This window comes from Mauremys reevesii, linkage group 1 (genome assembly GCF_016161935.1).
Source record: "Mauremys reevesii isolate NIE-2019 linkage group 1, ASM1616193v1, whole genome shotgun sequence".
Lineage (NCBI taxonomy): Eukaryota > Metazoa > Chordata > Testudines > Geoemydidae > Mauremys > Mauremys reevesii.
In genome coordinates this window covers 119,618,533-119,638,553 of record NC_052623.1, presented here as the reverse complement: position 1 = coordinate 119,638,553, position 20,021 = coordinate 119,618,533, and the positions used below count along the sequence as shown (strand labels likewise).

The 20,021-nt window shown below is 41.7% G+C and overlaps 1 protein-coding gene across 1 annotated transcript in view; it reads left to right on the top strand.

The window, feature by feature from the left end:
* Positions 1–15,797, top strand: part of SLC9A2 (solute carrier family 9 member A2) — a 39,563-nt gene extending 23,766 nt beyond the window's left edge. Inside the window, exons 5-12 of the mRNA XM_039509657.1 lie at positions 1,659–1,861; positions 2,743–2,832; positions 4,187–4,257; positions 5,283–5,444; positions 6,274–6,370; positions 7,265–7,396; positions 9,460–9,550; positions 14,027–15,797. Coding sequence (XP_039365591.1) covers positions 1,659–1,861; positions 2,743–2,832; positions 4,187–4,257; positions 5,283–5,444; positions 6,274–6,370; positions 7,265–7,396; positions 9,460–9,550; positions 14,027–14,385 — 1,205 coding nt within the window. The 3' untranslated portion in view covers positions 14,386–15,797. The remainder of the gene's footprint in view (positions 1–1,658; positions 1,862–2,742; positions 2,833–4,186; positions 4,258–5,282; positions 5,445–6,273; positions 6,371–7,264; positions 7,397–9,459; positions 9,551–14,026) is intronic.
* The last annotated feature ends 4,224 nt before the right edge of the window (positions 15,798–20,021 follow it).

The window sequence follows — 20,021 nt, the reverse complement described above, 5'->3', positions numbered from 1 at the left end:
GTCAAACTAGCTCAGTGCCTGAGTTTTTGCATTAAAAGTTCTGTAGGCACCTATGTTTCCACCTCTGCACATGCGCACCACAGCCTCATGTTAGGTGTCTGTATGCCTAAACTCCAGAGCAGTGCACGTACCAGAGGAGGAGAGGCGCTTCTCCACCTAACTTGCCTGCAGGCCCAATCCCAGTCTGCTTAAATGGGGGGAGGCGGAAGAGCTCCCCCATAATCTTTAGCCCAGTGGCTAGGGTACTCATCTGGGATGGGGGAGATGCCCAGCTTAAGTTCCCTCTGTCCCTGTAATAGTTGGAGACATACCAATCTCCTAGAACTGGTAGGGACCTTGAAAGGTCTTTGAGGCAAGTCCAATACAGCCCCCTACCTTCACTAACAGGACCAAGTACTGATTTTGCCTTAGATGGCCCCCTCAAGGATTGAACTCATAACTCTGGGGTTAGTAGACCAATGCTCAAACCACTGAGCTATCCCTCCCCTGTGAGAAGAGAAGGGATTAGAACAGGGATCTCCTGGCTTTTGGGTGAGTGGTCTAACCACTGGCTATGGGATATTCTGATCTGAGGCTTAGTCTCTCCTGTTGAAGCTGTTCCACTGTGGATAAATAATTAAAGGGTCATTGGGCCAGAGAGAGTGAAAGCACACAAGCTGAGAATGACTCTGTAGTCTGGTGTTTAAGACACCTAGTGTTCACCAGAGATGTGGGAGACCCAGGGTCCTGTCCTTCTCCTTCAATGCCTCTTTAATTATATGGAACAGTGGAACAGCTTCAATAGGAGAGTGAGGGAACCCCCCTATCAGAATGTCCCATAGCCCAGTGACTAGGACAGTCACTTGAGAAGTGGCAGATTCCCTTTTCCCCCCTCAGGTGGAGGGAGGACTTGAAACAGGGGTCTTGCACATCCCAGGTGAATATCGTGCCACTGGGCTAAAAGCTACGAGGGAGCGCCTATTTCTTCTCCCCACTGGCTTCTTGCAGAAAATAACATAAGAAGCTAATTTCAAGGGAGTTCACAGCTGAGAATCCAAAGCAGAGGGAGGTGCCTCTGTCCAATGTGGATTTAGGTGTCAAACTCCTTGAGCCTGAGAAAGGTGGGGCTTAGGACACAACCCTCTCCTTAGCATCTCCTATAGGCTAGCCTGGCTGGAGAACTGACTGTGAATGCTGGTGATTTCTAGCTGTCTAACAGTTAGGTGTTGTGACACACAGCACCACAGTGCCTAAGTTCCTTTGTGAATCTAGCCCTTAGGAGTTTAACTGAGCTCCTGTAGACTTTCAAAGTGGGAATTAGGCACCTACCCAGCTTTGATGATTATATAAATTTCACCAGGTGTACCTTGGTGCCTAAATACCTTTGTAAGTCTAGCCCTTAGGAGCTAAAGTCCATTGATTTTAAATGAGACTTAGCCACTGGAGTGCTTACATCATTTTTGAAAATAGGACTTGGGCTCCCAAGTCTCTTAGGCACTTTTGAAAATGTTACCCAAGGTTTTGAACTAAAAATCTCTCAATCTGGTAAACAGACATTTCCTTTCTTAAAAAAAAAAACAGAAACAAACTCTGTGTCATAAAAATAAACATCAGCAACGATGAGGCTTTCCATGTCACCTCAGTTTTCCCTTTGACTATTGTCTTCATCCTTTCCTCAGGTGTTTTTGTTTTGACTCAGATCATTAACATGTTCCGGACAATTCCTCTAACTTTTAAGGACCAGTTCATTATTGCCTATGGAGGTCTCCGAGGAGCCATCTGTTTTTCTCTTGTATTTCTGCTTCCTGTTGCTGTGATCCCCAGAAAGAAATTGTTCATTACTGCTACTATTGTGGTGATATTCTTTACCGTTTTCATTCAGGTGAGAACTCTCCTCCTGTCAGGTTTTGTTTCCCAGATGTTTTGTGAAGAAGCATTTGAGAAGAAAATCGAAACATTTAATCTGCCTGAATGAGCCTTTTTCAGAGGGTTTTGTCATATGACCATACCTAAAAATGCAGTGTAGCCAGCATCCAGGCAGCAAAGGTGTGTCAGGTATTTATTAACAGCTTATGTTAATGTGTAAGTAGCATTAAAATAAAAAGAAGACATTTCCTCCATAAGTAAATGTTAAAAACCAATATAGCATGTTGTGCAAGCCAGAAGTTGGTGCCTTCTCTTAAAATAACCAATTGAGGATAAATACTAACCAAAAATTCCACTGTTACCTACTCTTCGATATTAATTTCCATATTACTATTTAGTCATCCCTGAATTTTAATTTCTAAAACAATAGCTGACGGAGAATGTAGCAAATCTGTGTTTGAAATAAGAAAGATTTGCTTCTGGTTTCAAAAGCTGATTGTTTTTCTTCATCATGCAATTCTTGAAAAACTTTTATTGGAAAAAAATGGTTGCCATTAGCAAGTGGCAAGTCACCAATAGGATTTGTCAGATGAATGCATCCTTTTTTTATGGACATCAATCATAGTCTGGAGATTCCCTTCACTTCTGCTGTGCTAGTGGGGACTGTATTATGTGAGGGAGCACATTGCTGACTAAATGCAACACTTGCTAATTACAGGGATGAATTCATATTTGAAACTACTGTACCATACTTGTGTTTGAGGAGCCATGAAGACCCTCAGGCTGGTTGTCACAGTTTTGACTGAAAAAAAAAGAAGGCAAATGACTGCAATGTATGTCTCTATTCCTTTATGTCTATGAGTCAACAAAGATTTTTTTTTTCTGTTTTCTGTACAGGGAATAACAATTCGCCCACTGGTGGAGTTTCTTGATGTTAAAAGATCGAATAAAAAGCAGCCAGTAGTCAGTGAAGAAATTTACAATCGGGTATGCCATAGCTTTAGCATTATAGCGTGAAATCCTGGCTCTATTGAAGGCAATTGCAAAACTTCCATTGACTTCAGTAAGACCAGATTTGACCTGTAATGTGCCTGTGCCACAAGGAGATAAACTTTATATATATATATAAACTTTATATATATATATATATATATATATATATATATATATATATATATATATATATATATATATAATTTGCCTTTGGATTGTTCATTTTTTAAATTGTTGATCTGCTGTGATAAAATTACATTCTTTTTACTCTTTATATAGGAATTTGCTGCAGTTTTAGGACTTGCCTGTGCTAGAACAGTGGCACATGTTTAACTAAACTGATATTAAATTCAACTAATGAAACCAGTGCAAACCCTAATGTAGACACACTTAAACCAGTTTAACCCTACCTTACATCAATTTCTCTCTGAATCTAAGATACATACTCCCATAGTTAGATGCCTAAATACGTTTGTGAATCCCACTCTGGGTGCACCACAATTTGTAATGTATTTACCCACAGAATACCTCTGAGCAGTAGAGAAGTGCTATTATCTCCATTTTACAGATGGAAAACTGAAACACAGAGCGATTAAGGCTCAGATCCTCAAAGGTATTCAGGCACCTAACTCTAGTTGATTTCAGTGGAATTTAGGAGCCTAAATACCTTTGAGGGTCTAACCCTGATGATGTGTACACTGCATCTGGGAGCGAGCCTCCGAGCCCAAGTCCAGAGACCCCTGTTAGCGGGGATCACATTAGTACACTAAAAATACTGTGTAGACGTTGCTGCTCGGGCTGGAGCTCAGGCTCTTCAGCCCCTCTCACCCACCCCGATTTGAGAGCCCAAGTTACAACCTCAAAGCAATGTTTACACAGCTATTTTTATGCACACTAGCATGAGTCCCGCTAGCAAAAATCTGTGCACCTGGGCTGTGAGGCTTGCTCCTAGATGCAGTGTAGACGTATCCTAAGTGACTTGCCCCAAGGTCACACAGGAAGTTTGTGGTGGAGTAGGACATTGAAGCCAGGTCTCCTGAGTCCTAGGCTAGTGCTTGAATCACTCGATAATCCTTCCACTCAATATAAAGCAATTTAAACACAGACTAAACAGATTTTAGGGCATCTATTAACCCTTGCAGTCCCTTCTAACCCTGTGGTTCTGTGATTCTACTTTACAGGTTTGCACTGGTTTAACTCAATTGACTTTTGAATTGATTGAGTTAAACTTTTCTAATACAGACAAGACTTTAGTGATTTAACTAAGCTATCATTAAAGAATCATATCTAAGAGCAAGCTAAATGATGTCCGTGGGAATTCATAATGAATCTGTATTTTTGCCTTTAGTTCTTTGATCATGTGAAGACTGGAATTGAAGATGTGTGTGGACACTGGGGTCACAACTTTTGGAAAGATAAGTAAGAATGTTATTTAAAACTCTTCGTGGTAGAAGAGAGACTAAGTTGGGCTGAGTGGATGAGCTGGCTCAGCAACAGCAAAAGCAGCCAGTCGGGCAGCAGATTTACGCCTCGGGGTTTTACTCCTGTTTGCTTTGGGTTTAGCATGCGTGGGTTACACAGTGGGACAAAATAGTTTTACAAAACCACAGGAAAACAGAACAAAAACATAAGGCTGTGTAAAAACCCAGCCCTCTGACCCCAGTTATGGAATTCCATCACCTCAAACCATTTGTTCCCCATTTCTGGCTGTTTTTGCAATGTTTTCTGTATGGTTTTTGAGAGTGTGTAAACCTGTAGTCCCCAGCCTGCTTTGCTATTCCAGTCTGTACAGCTTTGTAATGTTGAAGCACAGGGTTAGCTCCTTGCTTGGTGGAAACCAATCAGAGTCCTTTGGATCTTGTCACAGGAAGGCTCAGAACTAGTTGACTTTGAGGTGCCTGAAAGAGTTGAATATCAGAACAGCAGATTGTCTGTTGTGTGGTTCTTGATGGTTTTATTTCAAACTTAGTAAGGAGAAGGAGGATCAATAGTGGTTCAGTAAGCATTCAGTTGCTACACTAGAGGCGAGAACTTTTAACAAACTGGAATGTTCTTTTTCAGGGGGCCATTAAAAGTTCAGAGCATGAAAGGCAGTGAGTTCAAGCCAAGGCCTTTTTGTCGCTATTACAGTAATATTTACTGCTCCCTTTGTCTTTTAGGCAAATTGCTAATTAAAAATAATAATTGTCAATAAGCCAACACAATTAAAAGCTAAAGGTCGCTGTTAGAGGGTGAATGTATGAGCTCACACAGAGGCCAGTCCCAGCAGAGAAAGATTTACTTGATCCTTGATTAACTCATTCATTGATATTTGATTGACCTGGCCAGAAATCCATCCCGCAGGGAGTAACCTTCATCCCCATCACTGTAGCTGTGGAATATTTGCTTTCCCAAACTATTTGTAACCGAAGCTAACTGGTCGGGTTGGTTTGCCTTCCCCACAGGTTTAAAAAATTTGACAATAAATTCCTGCGGAGACTTCTAATCCGGGAGAACCAGCCCAAATCCAGCATTGTTTCCCTGTACAAGAAGCTGGAAATCAAACACGCCATTGAGATGGCAGAAAGTGGGATGATAAGCACAGTCCCATCCTCAGCTTCTCTCAAGTGAGTAAAGCCAGTGTGGATGAATCTCCGTGTAGGTGTGTGGGTTTATTATACGACACCATTTGTGTACAGGGATCATGTCTTCTTTAAGGCTGGTATCCTGGTGTTGCCTGACATTGACTGTGCAATTACCATTTACCCCACGATGAATCTGAAATGAATGCCATCAGCGGGAGTGGTGGCTGTAGCTTTGGGGTCACTCGGGCTCTGGCCCACTAAGAGAAATGAAGGGATTCATTGTTGCTCAGTTTCACCTTCCGCCCACAGAGACTGAAGGTGACCTTTGCTCTTCCAGGTTGAAGAGCCTGATGGCACAAGTATCCCAGAGTGCAGCACATTCCCATAGGGAGCTGAGTCTAAATTCTGAGACAGTGCCAGCTGTGCTGAAAGCAGCTGGTACAGCCATGGCCAGATTTAGGGGCAGGCGACCACCTGGGGTGCTGGGCTTGTGGGGCACTGGGCTCAGGTTGCTGTAAGTTAGTCAAAAGTTTAACAAATTGGGGGGGGTCCCTTTGATCTAGGGCCAGCCCTGGGTACAGCAGCTGGAAAGGAGGTTTCAGGGGCACTTTGAAAAGTACCTCAATCAAATCTGTAGTTTAATCCAACCTGTATAGAATTTTGAGAGAGCATGGCATTTTTGGGTGAGTTTTGAGCTTTGCCATTGATGTCAATGGAGTCAGGATTACACCCTTCATCTTGTAAAAAAAAATAAAAATTCCCACTATGTAAAATGTTATTTTTATCTCTAAGGAAGAAAATTGGTAATTTGTATGATCAGGTATTAAGCATTTCTCTCTCTCTCTCTCTCTCTTTTTCTACTTTTCAACAGTGACTATCTGGAAGATAAAGTAAGGCCGCTTTCCCCTGCTGAAATGGATAATATGCGAGAAATATTAACAAAGAATCTCTATCAAATACGACATCGAGTAAGGGTGAAGTTATACTTAATAGAATGTCCCACATCAGTTTTGAATGTAAAGATCAGCTGTAAAATCCATTCTCAGACCAGATTCTCAGCTGGTGAAAATCAGTGGAGCTCCATTTGGATTTATGCCAGTTGAGGATCTGTCCCTTTTATGTTCACAATAAGCAATCAGGGCTTTACTCTCATTTATACCTAAATATTATTGTTACATTACAATCAGCTTATTTACTTTACTTTTGAAGGGTCATGTGCACACAACCCCATGAAACCAAACCCCAGTTTTGTCCCAGTTCTGTCATGCCAGTATTTTGGTCAGCTCTTGATGTGAGACGGCTCTTCTCATTTTCAGTGGTTGTGTGGTCGTTTCTACTGAGAGTAAGAATTGATGAGCTGAGAAAGTCGTGACATAAAAGCAAAAAGGACACTGTTCTTACACCCTCCTGTGGCTAAAATGGTTTGTGTGTCTGTGTTTTTGGAAAGTGTTCAAATGAGGAGCTGGTTTCAGCTCGCTGGAGCTGAAAATATTTCCCCCCTTTGGTGCCTGATCTTATCATCTTCAAACGAGTGTCCTCTATTGACACATTGAATGAGCTAGTGTGAGTCTGGCATAAACACTCTATTAAGCCATTTTTTCCCAATTCTTTTTCATGATAAATATTGGCAGGTTTAACAAAGGCAGGTGCCGAACAGAACGCCTGTGGAACAGATGACTAAACAGACATTGACCTAATCACTCAGATTGTCCTTAATCAATTTTTAATGTGATTCGGTTTGGAAGATATTTGTGACGCTTAATAAAACGTTAAAGCAAAGAGTGCATTTTGTGCTGTTTGTAAATCGTCAATGCATTTGCCATTGTGCTTTTGAAAACGTTACCACTGCCTTTGTTTTTCAGACGATGTCATATAACAGACACAGCCTGGCTGCAGATGCAAATGAAAAACAGGCCAAAGAAATTCTTATCCGTCGCCGGCACAGCCTGCGGGAGAGTGTAAAGAAAACCCGCAGCCTGACTAGAGACAGACCGGTATTTGCATTTTAGTATGTTTGTAGAAAAGAACTCGTCATAGCTAACTATCATGCAAAACATCCCCCTGAAACACAGGAAAGATTGAATGTGCAAGGGAACAAGTAAAAAATCAGTCATTTGTAATACTGACACTTAGGCTCTGATCTTGCACCTTGTTCTATGCACGAGCCCTGGAGCTTGTGTGAAGCCCCATTTACCTCCACAGAGCTCCATGCAGTTGCATCTGTGTGGAACATGTTGTAGGGTGAGGTTCTATTGCTGCTGTCATCTGAAATGTCCACAGAGAACTTCACAAACTTCATACACATAGCACTACAGACCTCTCTCTGTGAAGGTGCATCTGTATGTTAATAGGTCCCGCTTGGCTGAGATAGACAGTAGCACTGAGGCAGAAAATCTGTCCATAGGATGCTCCCCAACAATGTAAAGAGGACAAATTTTGACCAAGCTCACCAGACCACTCCCCTCATTTGAAAAGTGCCAGGTGTTCTGCAATATCCACAGAGGGCACATAAGACCCCCAGCTTTGAGGAGGCACATAAAGGACCCCCCTCTCCCCGCCAAGTAAATTGCATGGTATGCTATTTATTCTCCTTCAAATGATGCCGTTTGAAGGGCTGAGTCAACCTGTACTGCAACAATCACAGGTCATATCTGAAAGACTAGGGGGAAAGGGTCTTCCAGCAGAGGCCACACTGGCAGCTGCTTTGAAATCAATCCATCTACCCACTTTAGGAGAAAGGAAAATTAACCATTCTTTGAATATTTATTTTTGCATTCCATGGCTACTTGGTAATTGCTGTACTCATTGTTACAGCTGAGGTCAGAGTGACATCTGCAAGAATCACTGTATTTGGTTATCATCATTATTGAGGCTACCATGGCATTTAGTGTAACACTGGATCTTGTTCTGGAAGCACAATATTTTCCTGTCACTGCAGCCATGGCTACACATTGCCTTGGTCATGCAAATAACTGATTTACTAGCCAGGGATACCAGGGAGAAATACAGGACAAAGAAATTTTGTGGGTGGGAAAAGAAACAGGGGGTCCAAGTCAGATTGTCAAAATGCACAGGCAGTAATTTTTAAAATAATTTTTCTTAAATAATGCTGGATTTTTTTTTATGTTTTTTACTTTACTTAACCAATATGCCTTCAGCTTAGTGCTCATGGGTAGCACTACAGTATCCAGATGACAAATGTCTGCTAGGAAATAATTTCAATTTCAAGTTTCTTTTGGGTACACAATGAGTGGAAAGGGTAGATAGGGACAGAGGGCAGATTTAAAAAAAAAAATCTCTTGACAGTGTCACTTTAACTACCACAAACTGGATTCACTTGAGAAATTGTAGATAAAAAATTCAGAGTCCTATGCTGTAAGCTACCTACCACCAGTTGCTGACTGTCTTCAGCTCCACCTGATTTTAATGGCTCAGCACTTTGCAGGCGTGAGGTGTTTAGGCTCTGATCTTGCAAACACTTAAATGTGTTTAACTCTATGCAATGAATTGCCCCATGACCTCACTGGGATTAGTCACATGTCTCAAATTACTCAGATATATCAGTGATTACAGGATCAGGGCCTAGATTTGTTCCTGCTCTGAGAGTTTGTAAGCCAACTTTGAGCTAATTTTAATAACTGAATAATAAAGTTCTAAACAGGGATTGTGTATAGAAAGACTTTGGGTTTTCCTACATTAGCAAAAGTGGTCAAGGAAAGGTTGGGGTTAATGAACATGTAACTAACTCTGACCTATCCAGTCTAGTATAGATGGATAGTAACATATTTTATTTTGGTTTAGCCAGCTGACATTAACCTTAGGCTTCCCATTGGCTAGGGTAGGCCTCAGCCAGCTAAACTGAGACAAAAGATTAACCTAGGTCTGTGGTGGGAAAAGATCATGATTAACTATTATGTGTTTGCTAACCTCAGCCTAGCCTTCAGCTCTTTTCCTAAGGTAGACAAACCCTTTCAGGAGTCTCGCTTGTGTTTCTGATGTTCATTATGTGATATTTCACTCTGCTATAATTTAACACTTCCTGCATTTATTTATACAGGCTATCACCAAAGCAACACGGTTTCTGTCCCTGCCTAAAGACGCTAAACTGCCAGAGAAATTACGAATAAGGAATAAAACATCTTTTAGAGGTAATGCAACGTGGTCTGATACCAACGGCAGCACGGCCTACTATATTGTATATTTGGGATGGACAGACTCCCCAGATAGGGCCCCATTTACCCATATGAGTAATCCTTACGCGTGCAAGCAATTGCATTCACATTAATGTAATTACTCACATGACTAAGGACTACTTGTTGGAGGAGGGTTTGCAGGATTGTGCCCATATCCTTGCTCCTAAACTATAGATTCAGTAACTTCTTCAGTTGTTTTTAAGACCTCAGCACTATTCAGTTGAAAAGCGGCTATTGTAAGCATTTTTGTAATGTCACCTTAGAGCAGTGGTGCCCAAACTTTTCCTGTCACGCCTGCCCACCCCCTTACCAGTAATGGAATCTCTTTGCACCAACCCCCTCTCCCCGCCATTATGCACAGTTGGCTCAGCAGAGGAGCTTGAGCTGAATAGGGTGACCAGATGTCCCGATTTTATAGGGACAGTCCCGATTTTTGGGTCTTTTTCTTATATAGGCACCTATTATGCCCCCCCCCCAGCCCGATTTTTTACATTTGCTGTCTGGTCATCCTAGGGCTGAAGGTGGTGCTGGGGGCTGAACTGGGGATAAGGGAGGGGCTGGCCTGGGGGTGGAGAAGGAATGAGGGCAAAGCTGGGCATGGAGTGGAGCTGCGTCTGGGACGGGAGCTGGGCTGGGGGCGGAGTGGAGCTGTGGCTGGGGGTGGAGCTGGGCTGGGGGCAGAGTGAAGCTATGGCTGGGGGTGGAGCTGGGCTGGGGGCAGAGTGAAGCTATGGCTGGGGGTGGAGCTGGGCTGGAGGCAGAGTGAAGCTGTGGCTGGGGCCAGAGCTGGGCTGGGAGCAGCATGGGGCTGGATGGCACTCCCTCCCTGCAGGAGCTGGCCCAGACCCCGCCGCATGCCCCCTTGAAAGTCCCTCTGTGCCCCCCTAGGTGGGGCGTGCCCCATGGTTTGGGGACAACTGCCTAAGATGGTACTGTGTTACTTTGCCATTGCAAATACTGCTCTTATGGGGCTATTAAGACATACCAGTGCTAATTAAAAATTAAGATAAAATAAGTTACTGATAATTAGCAGAATTAATTAGAAGTGACTTTTTTTGCTCCAATAAAGTTTAGTGGTGGCAGAATATACTTAACTGGGGGCAAGCTAGGGGGAACTGGTGAGAACAAGAGCCTGGACCCTGTGGGTGAAATCTTGGCCCTGTGGAAGCCAGTGGGAGTTCTGTCATTGACTGCAATGAGGCCACGATTCCACTCCCGGTATTCTGTGGGTGAGAGTAAGATAAAAATGGTCACATCATTTGAAAAGAGAGTCAGAAGAAACAACACAAATAAATAAATCAGGGCAACGAAGATTTGGAAAACAAAATATTTAGTCCTTGCTTCACATGTCTTCAAAATACACATTTCCCCCATGATTCCCTTTTTCTTATTGCAGAGGATATCTGCATTTAAGGCCCAATCCTGCAAACCTTTACTCATGAGAGCAGTCCTTATATAACCACTCCCATAAAAGTCAGTGAGATTTCTCATGGCAGCAGTTCTGTACCACTGAAGTCAATGAGAGATTATGATTTAGTTCAGTGGGAACAAGCACATAGGAGTCAAGCCTACTCATGTGAGTGAAGGTTTGCAGGATTGGGTTCCTGTTGTGTTTCAGTGTCTAAGACTTTCTCTGCTTATATGTGCACCACAGGGATTATCCCCTTTAAAGATTTCCATGGGGTGAGATGCTAACATCCTGCCTGCTTCTCCTTTCACCCCAAACTTTGATGCTAAAAAATGAGAATCTTCTCTGCATTACTCCCCACACATAGCAGATAAGAGTCATTGTCACGGGCATTAGAAAGAATGAAATCTTAGATCCACAGACTATTGTCCAAAGAGAACACCTAGTCCAAACCAGGTGAATAGGAGCCATAACCAGTGGATAGGTTATTTGAACATCTGATAGGAGTTAGGACACTCACATTCTACTCCCAACTCTGCCACTGACTGCGGGCACATAACTGTGTCTTTCTGTGCCTCAGTTTCTCAATCTGCAAAATGGGGATACTACTTACCCTCTTTTACAAAGTGCTTTTTCTGCTATAAATGAAGCACTATTGACAAGCTGAGTGTTACTATGGCAACTGGCCCAGAACGCTGATCCATGGATGAATTTGAAACCCTCTGGGTGATGTGTTTTTCTGGCCAGTGTAATATATTTCATGCCCCAAATATCTCAGTGTTTGCCAAACCAGTGTTTAGGCATTTGGTTTCTCACCAAAATTTTTTTAATATTCCATGGAAAGTAGACAGTCTTTGTGAAAAATTTCATTTTGTTGAAATCTGAGTTTTCCATAGAAACCGGTTTCAATGGAACATCTCTGGCTTGCCCTCTGTATTATTTTTATTATAATTTATAAGTAGATAGAACCTGCTCCATCTGATTCTCTTCCATGTAAAGTAACAATCAAGAGCTACCTCTGGAAAGATGCAATACATTTAGATTCAGTAACATTTCCAGACCATACTGCCCATCATAATTAGTGGAATATGACTCCCTCCACAAGTTTAGCAATGGATCATGTCCTTGCAAGTTGGTAATTATGTCTTTGCTCTCCTGGAGTGTAGTGATGCCTTTTATTCTGTAGCTCTGTCTACAGAGGTCATCCACTGTCACCTAGAATTAAACATTGAAAAGGAAATGTGCCTCAAGATTATTCAATTGTCAAAAAATATATAATTTGACACATTTAGAAAAAAAAAGCAATAAGCCTGCCACCAGAGATGGAGGAAGGTTTTCTTTCTATGAAATTATGTGGGTGGATGGGCAATTATACGAGGATATATTTTGTTGACCTCTTCCTCCTTTGTGCAAGAGAAATGCTGTGAAGAGTGCTAATGGGAACCGTTCTTATGACAGTCCCACAATGTACTCCTCTTAAATACTATTAAAAATAGATTTAAAGCACCGTAACTGACTTAAATATAGGAAATACCACAATTCATTTGTAAATGGTAAATGCTATAAAATATGGAAGTATTAAAATTATGGAAAGTATGCAAATATTGATGAAAATATTAAGAAATTTAAAGGAATGCTGCTAAAGGGAAAATCATTTTGATCTATATCTATCTATCTTTAGGAATATTATCAACTTAAACTAACAGACAGTGACCATTCAAGAGTATTTGTTGATAGATTACCACAGCTTTCATTGAGACAATTTGTACTCTGCCCTGGGGAGACCAATGAGAAGGGGTCTGAGGGACTGGAAACTAAGATTTATTGCTTGGTGTTTCCTTGACATTGTCTCTTCTGCTGGCATAGAGAGGTAGGAGACATGACCTCCCACCTCCACAGATTCCCAGGGAAGATCCTTTGTCTCGTGGAGGGTTGGTCCCTTTGTGCTGCTTCTCTGGACCTCCTGCATCCTGGGCCATGCAGTTCCTTCAGGGAGAAGCATGCATACACCGAGGCTGAGTTAATAATGATTTGATTACTATTTACTTAGGCAAGGATGCCCAATGTAATACCGGCTGCACAGAGAGGACAAAACATTGAAAGGAGCAGTTTATCCACCCCTCTTGCCCATACAAACCCTACCAAAGCAATATCTGTGGAACATTCCCAGTGGGAGTTCTTCAGGGCTGGGGAGGGAGTAAATGCAGCAGACCTGACACTTTCCCAGTATAAACACTGCTACACTTTGAGCTGGCGGTATAAATTCCAGCTTGAGGAGACATACCCTCCAAGCCAGCTACCGTGCTAAAAATAGAAGTCTAGCCGTGGTGATGCACACCGTGGGGGGGCTAGCTGCCCAAGTACATGGCTAGCATTTCAGATGGGATTGTACTGGGGCAGCGAGCTCACCCGCTGCTCACACCATGGTTGGCTACACTATTTTTAGTGCATTAGCTCAATCAGAGCTAGTGTGGGTATGTCTCCCCGCGTTGGAAATTACACCTCCAGCTTGAAGTGTAGCTGTAGCCTACGGGAGCATCTACACTGCAATAAAAAAACCGGGTCACTGAGTCTCAGAACCTGGGTCAGTTGGGCTCTGAGACCCACCCCCCATCACAGGTTTCAGAGCCTGGGTTCCAGTCTGAGCCTGAATGGCCACGCTGTAATATTTAGCCCTATGGTCCAAGCCCTGAGACCCCAGGAGCCCCATCCACATGTCTGCATTCCCTTTCCCTCACGTAAGTGGAAGGGAGCAGACAGACTGCTGTCTAGAACAACCGGAAATGTATAAGGAAATGTCACAAATGCTTTTGAAAACATTCAGCCAACTGAGCACAAGTGCAAAATTCTATCTGTGCAAATTTCTGGGAAAACAGGTAAAATGGCTGTGAATTGCAAAATACAGATAAGCATTTTTATTTCTTGTGGTTGATACTGTGCATGGCTCAGTTATTTTGTTTTACAGCACTGTATAGGCAGTGATATTCTTCAACTAACATTTTAATATTGTTTTAAATTAACAGTCGGCGGTGCTGACAGCAGTGACTCTGAATTGGAGCTTCCTACCACAGTGCTCAATTTAAAACCCAGAGCACGAAAAATTTTGCAAGATCAGAGCCAGCAGCAATTTAGAATGGAGTGGAGGAATGAAGTTAATGGAGACCATGATGGAAGGGTAGATCACAGAGAAATGTACAATGAAGCTCAGGCATCCAGAGGGTTCAGGCAACCACTGCTATCGAGACCAAGATTTGGAACAGTGAGTGAAGAAAATTTGACTGAAGATGTTAGATCAGCAAGACCAAAGCCACCACCACGAATAGTCAGGTGGGCATCAGAAGCTGAAAGGCATAAAAATAAATCTCAGAATCAGCCATACTGAAAACAGTTGAAGTAGAACTATCAATAATAAACTACAGATTTAAATTAGCATTCTAAACCATCTGACTGGACAATGGGATCTATTTTAAAAACTTGGTGTGGATCCTTTGGGTTGCATGCCCATATCATTAATTAACGGATGAAATACTACAGCAAATACTAAAGCCAAGACACAAAAGAAAACATCTTTTATGAATAACTTTTAGCAATGCTCTGATAATTATGTTCTTTTAACCACTAAATGGAAAATGTGCCTTTTATCACACTATTAGCTCTGGAACCAAATAACCCAAGTTTGATATTTATTTCTCCAACTAAGAAAGTTTTAAAAACTCTTACAATGAAGAGAACCTTTAAAAATATTCTAGTACATTTAAGATTGTATTTATGATTGAATTTTGCTTGTCTAGATCAGATTTTTAATGTGAATAGCACTGAAAATTGCACTATACCCCTGTCCCATAGATCTTGCAAGACAAATACATTTATCACTGCAGATTATTGTTAGAATGGCCAGTATAGCAGGATATGGTTAGGGGTTGGGAAGGCTGGAACAGGGTCAGAAAAGGAAGACCTAGCTGCAGAAGCAGATTCTGAAACACATTCAGTTCATGGAAAATGGGCTGTAAAATCAGGTGAAGGACACTAACTCCTGAGTATTCCTGATTCATACTATCTGCATTTTTTCCCCAGCATATAACCAATGAAAGGTGCCAAGCACCTTCAGTGCTGTGATGAATGCCCTCAACTTTCATTCATGTCAATGGGAGTAGATAGCACTCAGCACCTATCAGGATTGGGCTCTCAGAGGAGGAGCTGCAGGCACATCAAAAGGGTCTGTTTGAAGAACTGGCTCCTGTGGCTGCTGTGGAAATGCAGCAGAATTGTTATAACACTAGTCACAGGCTGAGGGCGGATGGTGTCACGGTGAGGCATGGAGTCAGATTCAGGAAATGTGGGTCCAGTTCTGAGTTTTGTTTGTGAATTTGGGTGGCTCATTTGGTCTCTGTATCTCCTCAGATATTAGTCCTTCATCTGTTTTGTCTTTATCTAGATTGTAAGCTGGTGGGACAGGGATGATCTCCTATTTTTGTTTGTACCGCATGTTGCACAATGGGGCCTCAATCTCGTTTGGAGCCACTAGACACTACAATAAATAAAATAAATAAATACTACTATTACTACTACTAAGACACCCATGTCTTTCTCGTCTCAGGTTAGAGCTGGCCATTTTAGTTTTATTTATGTTGGAGAGTTGGTGGGGTTTTTTTTTTTTTTGCTGTCTCAAAATTTCCTGAATTTTGTTGCAGTTACTGTAATACTGTTCAGGTTATGTGGAATTCTTGTATTTGTCAAATGCAAATTCTAAATTGTGTGCAGATGGAAACATGATCTTTTTAAGGGCTCACTTAAAGGCCCATGTCAAGATACTTTCTCTACTGTGAGATGTTGATTTTTGCAAAAAAACATGGCCATTTAGTTACTGTGGAAATCAGTCACCTGTGCATGACCATCTTCTTCTCTTTGGCTTATAAGGGAGGGAGGTGATGCTACAATGTTAATTTATATAAATAATTTTGAATTCATTTTTCACCAGCAACTTTTTTTTTTATTACATTTATTAGAATTATCAGCATATACTCTCGCCGTATCCGAATTAGAAATGAGCCTGTGCTGGAATTTTCACACTTGAATCCAGGTCCAAATTTCCCCCATAAGAAGATTATGTTATGACGGGGGGGCGGGGGGGGGAGGGTTGAATTAAGTTTGAATTATAACTTTAAAAAACATGGTAAAATTATGCATGTAGAAGGTGAGTTTGGTTTACTCACTCTCTTTCCTTTGCTGATAAGGACTAAACAAGCGACTTGTAACTGAGCAAGGCACTTAGGGTCAAATTTTCAAAAGTGGCCTCTGATTTCTCCCAATTCCTGAGAACTTGCATCTTTCACTGACTTCAGCTGGAGTAGTGGGTACTCAGCGTGATTGAAAGGCAGCCCCAAATGTTTCAATTGCACACCCAAAAACTGAGGCACCTAAAATTAGGGGCCATTTTCAGAAACTTGGGTCTTAACCTCTTTGTACTTCAATTACTTCATTTATAAAACAGGATAATGCTTATTTTTAAATGCATTTTGAGATACATGAATGAAAAGCAGTAAGTAAATGCTCACCATACACTTACAGAATCATTATATTTTGAAGTATGTCTACCACCTTTTTCCTCTACAAAGTAAATTGGAACATTATTTTTAAGACTTTCTAATCAGCACCTTCAGCTACAGCCTGCAATGTGGATTTTGTCTTTTGTTATCCAATGTCAAAGAAAGTTTGTGGACGTTGGGAAATTAGAAGCCAAATAAATGTATGACTATCATCTAGCACCATCTATTGGCGGAAATGATGTATTGACTGTAGACGTGGTTTTCATTCCCTTCAAGAAAAACAAGTCTGCAGTGACAGAATAATTTCTGTCACAGAAGTGAAGGGAGAAATTTAGGGAGACAGAATTAAACTGAAGTTTGATGATGAAATGAACCCACTTGTTCTTGTGAAAAAAATATTGTGGGATCATTAGTGACAGTTAGGAAACTTCAAGAGGTGAATTGCAAAACTAACAGCCTTCCCCCCCGCACCCCCCCCCCAAAAGACAAGACTCAAGGCAGAAAAAAAGTAGTGAGGTGTGACTCATGGGGATGGCAATAGTGAGAATGGCAAGATGCCAAACTTATTTTCCTAGGGACTGGAAATGGTGGCTCTGGACGCCCTGTCTCAGAACTTGCATTCCAACTCTTTCCCCTTTCTGTCTTTGTTTCTCTTGTATCCACTGATGGCCCTGCCTTCCTGGGTGAAGTAGAGAACAAATCCAATTTGCCATTAAGTGAAAGCTGGCATCTCCAAAGATAGCGTTTAGCAGCAACTAGCTTCCGCAGAGGGGAATCCAAACCTCACAGATGCAGGCACTGCCAGGAACAGCATGGAAAGTGGGAGCAAAGGGTAGGAGCAGACCCTAGTACAGGGATCGGCAACCTTTGGCCCGCGGCCCGCTAGGGTAAACGCCTGACGGGCCACGTGCCAAAGGCTGCCGATCCCTGCCCTAGTAATAGCATCCTCTTCTGTAAGGAGGTGTGGTCAGGGAGGTGCTTAGATTGGAGCCAGAAAACAGAGGAGAGCTGGACTGGCAGGGGAAGCTAGCAACAGGGTTGGAGACAGTACATTCATATCTGGACACTACAGGAATAAGAGAACAAGAAGGTATTACCAGCAGTTCCTAAGGAATGGAGAACCCTCTTGCACTCCCTTCAGCTACCATATGCAACTGAACTGACTTCCCAGCTCCATTCCCCAATTCCTTCTGCTCTGAGGCCCAACTCAGGAAAGCACTTAATCACACGCTAAACTTTAAGGACATGCAGAAGGCAGTGGGACTTACATATGCGTTTCAAGTTAAGCACATGCTTAAATGATGTCCTGGATAGAGATGTTTTCCTGAATGGGTGCCTAGCTGATCAGGAAGCAAGAGGTCAACTTGACCCAAGAAGTCAATCAGGCAGAGGAAGTCTAAAGAATTGAGAGAAGGCAGTCACGGAAACTAAATATACTGCATTGGATGTGCATTCCATCCAACTCCATTGACTTAGCCACCTGTCTTCTGAAATGCATTACAAGGAACAATATATAAAATTAACAGAAGACAATTACTGAAACATTAATAAAAATGGAATGTCATTTCACTTTATTGCATTTTACAAGAAACAATTTTAGTGCATTTTTGGTAACTAACGCTAGAGAGAGTAATCTTTTCTAAAGTACTTCAAAATCACTTTTTGCTATAAATAAAAGCCATTTTGTCCAGTAGCACCAGCTACAGTATGTCCCTGAGACCACATCTTTCACAGGCTTCTCACTCCAAATATTAATTTTTGATAATACAGATTTAGACAATAAGAAAAATACAATACATCTTCCAAACTAAAAATCATTCATATATTAAAGCAAAATAATAATAATAAAAATAATAAAATAAAATTTGGTTGTGGAAAGCAAAAAGTGTTTCAGCTTGTGCATAAATATAAAGTGAAGTGTTGAGTCCTATCACCCCTAAGAGTGGAATGCAGACAATTGTTAAATCTAGTGTAAGCTAATTTCATGATGCATTTGGTCTAAGAAAGGCCCCCCCCCACACACACTTTTGTTATCAGTGTCACAAATTAGAATGAATTTCTATCTGTTGGTTGTTGGGTAAGAAGACCAAAGTTGTTAAATCCTTTATACCAAATACCAGTCCACTGTTTTATTTCCACTTCATTCCAAGTGGCAGCAGCAAAGCAAAGTTTGCCCTTGTTGCCAAGAAGGCTAACAGCATACTGGGCTACATTAGTAGATGGTTTGCCAGATCAAGGGAAGTGATTATTCCCCTCTATTTGGCACTGGTGAGGCCACATCTGGAGTACTGAATCCAGTTTTGGGCCCCCAACTACAGAAAGGATGGGGACAAATTAGAGAGAATCCAGTGGAGGGCAACAAAAATGATTAGGGGGCTGGGGCACATGACTTATGAGGAGAGGCTGAGGGAACCGGGCTTATTTAGTCTGCAGAAGAGAAGAGTGAGGGGGCATTTGATAGCAGCCTTCAACTACCTGAAAGGGTTTTCCAGAGAGGCTGTTCTCAGTGATGGCAAATGACAGAACAAGGAGCAATGGTCTCAAGTTGCAGTGGGGGAGATCTAGGTTGGATATTAGGAAAAACTATTTCTCTAGGAGGGTGGTGAAGCACTGGAATGGGTTACCTAGGGAGATGGTGGAATCTCCATCTTAAGAGGTTTTTAAGGTCTGGCTTGACAAAGCCCTGGCTGGGATGATTTAGTTGGAGTTGGTCCTGCTTTGAGCAAGGGGTTGGACTATGCGACCTCCTGAGGTCTCTTCCAGCCCTAATCTTCTATGATAAAGGTCCCTGTTCTGGGGAATTATGTTTCTTTTCTGAGTGGAGGGGAAAAGGGCAAAAGAATTAGTGGGGATGTTTTGAGGCTCTTGCTTAAATGGTCACCAGGGATAAAAATTTAAAAAGTGACTTAGGTGCCTAAGACTCAATTGAAAGTCAATAGGACTTGGGCTCCTAAGCACCTAAGTCACATAGCAAAACTTAATCCCAGGTCACAAAGGAAAAAAAAAAAAAGATGAAATCTACAGTACATTAAAAATGAGAAGGTTCCACTTTCTGCATGAAGCTTAACTCTCGTACAGAAATCAAGGATACCCCCCGAAAACAAGCACATATATAGACTAGTCTCATTGTGTCCGCCTATAAAATGTCAAGTAATTAAAATATGTGCTCCCATTGTGCTCTTACTGGGATTTTTCCAGCGATTTCAAACAAGAACAGGCATTCTGTAAGAAGGAAGGAAAAATTGATTTAAAAACAAAATTACAAAACACCATCTGTGACGGCTATGAAGTAACATTTAAAGTTGCATGTGCACATTACATATGCTAAATTCAATTTAAAAAAAATCTGCAGAGCAGCTTTGTATACATCATCAAATAATTAAATGGGAAGTGCTATGAAACTTTCAGATAAAAGGCAATACAAGAACAAACTTTTTTTTAAACTAGTGGATAAAATGTAATGCTCAGAAAA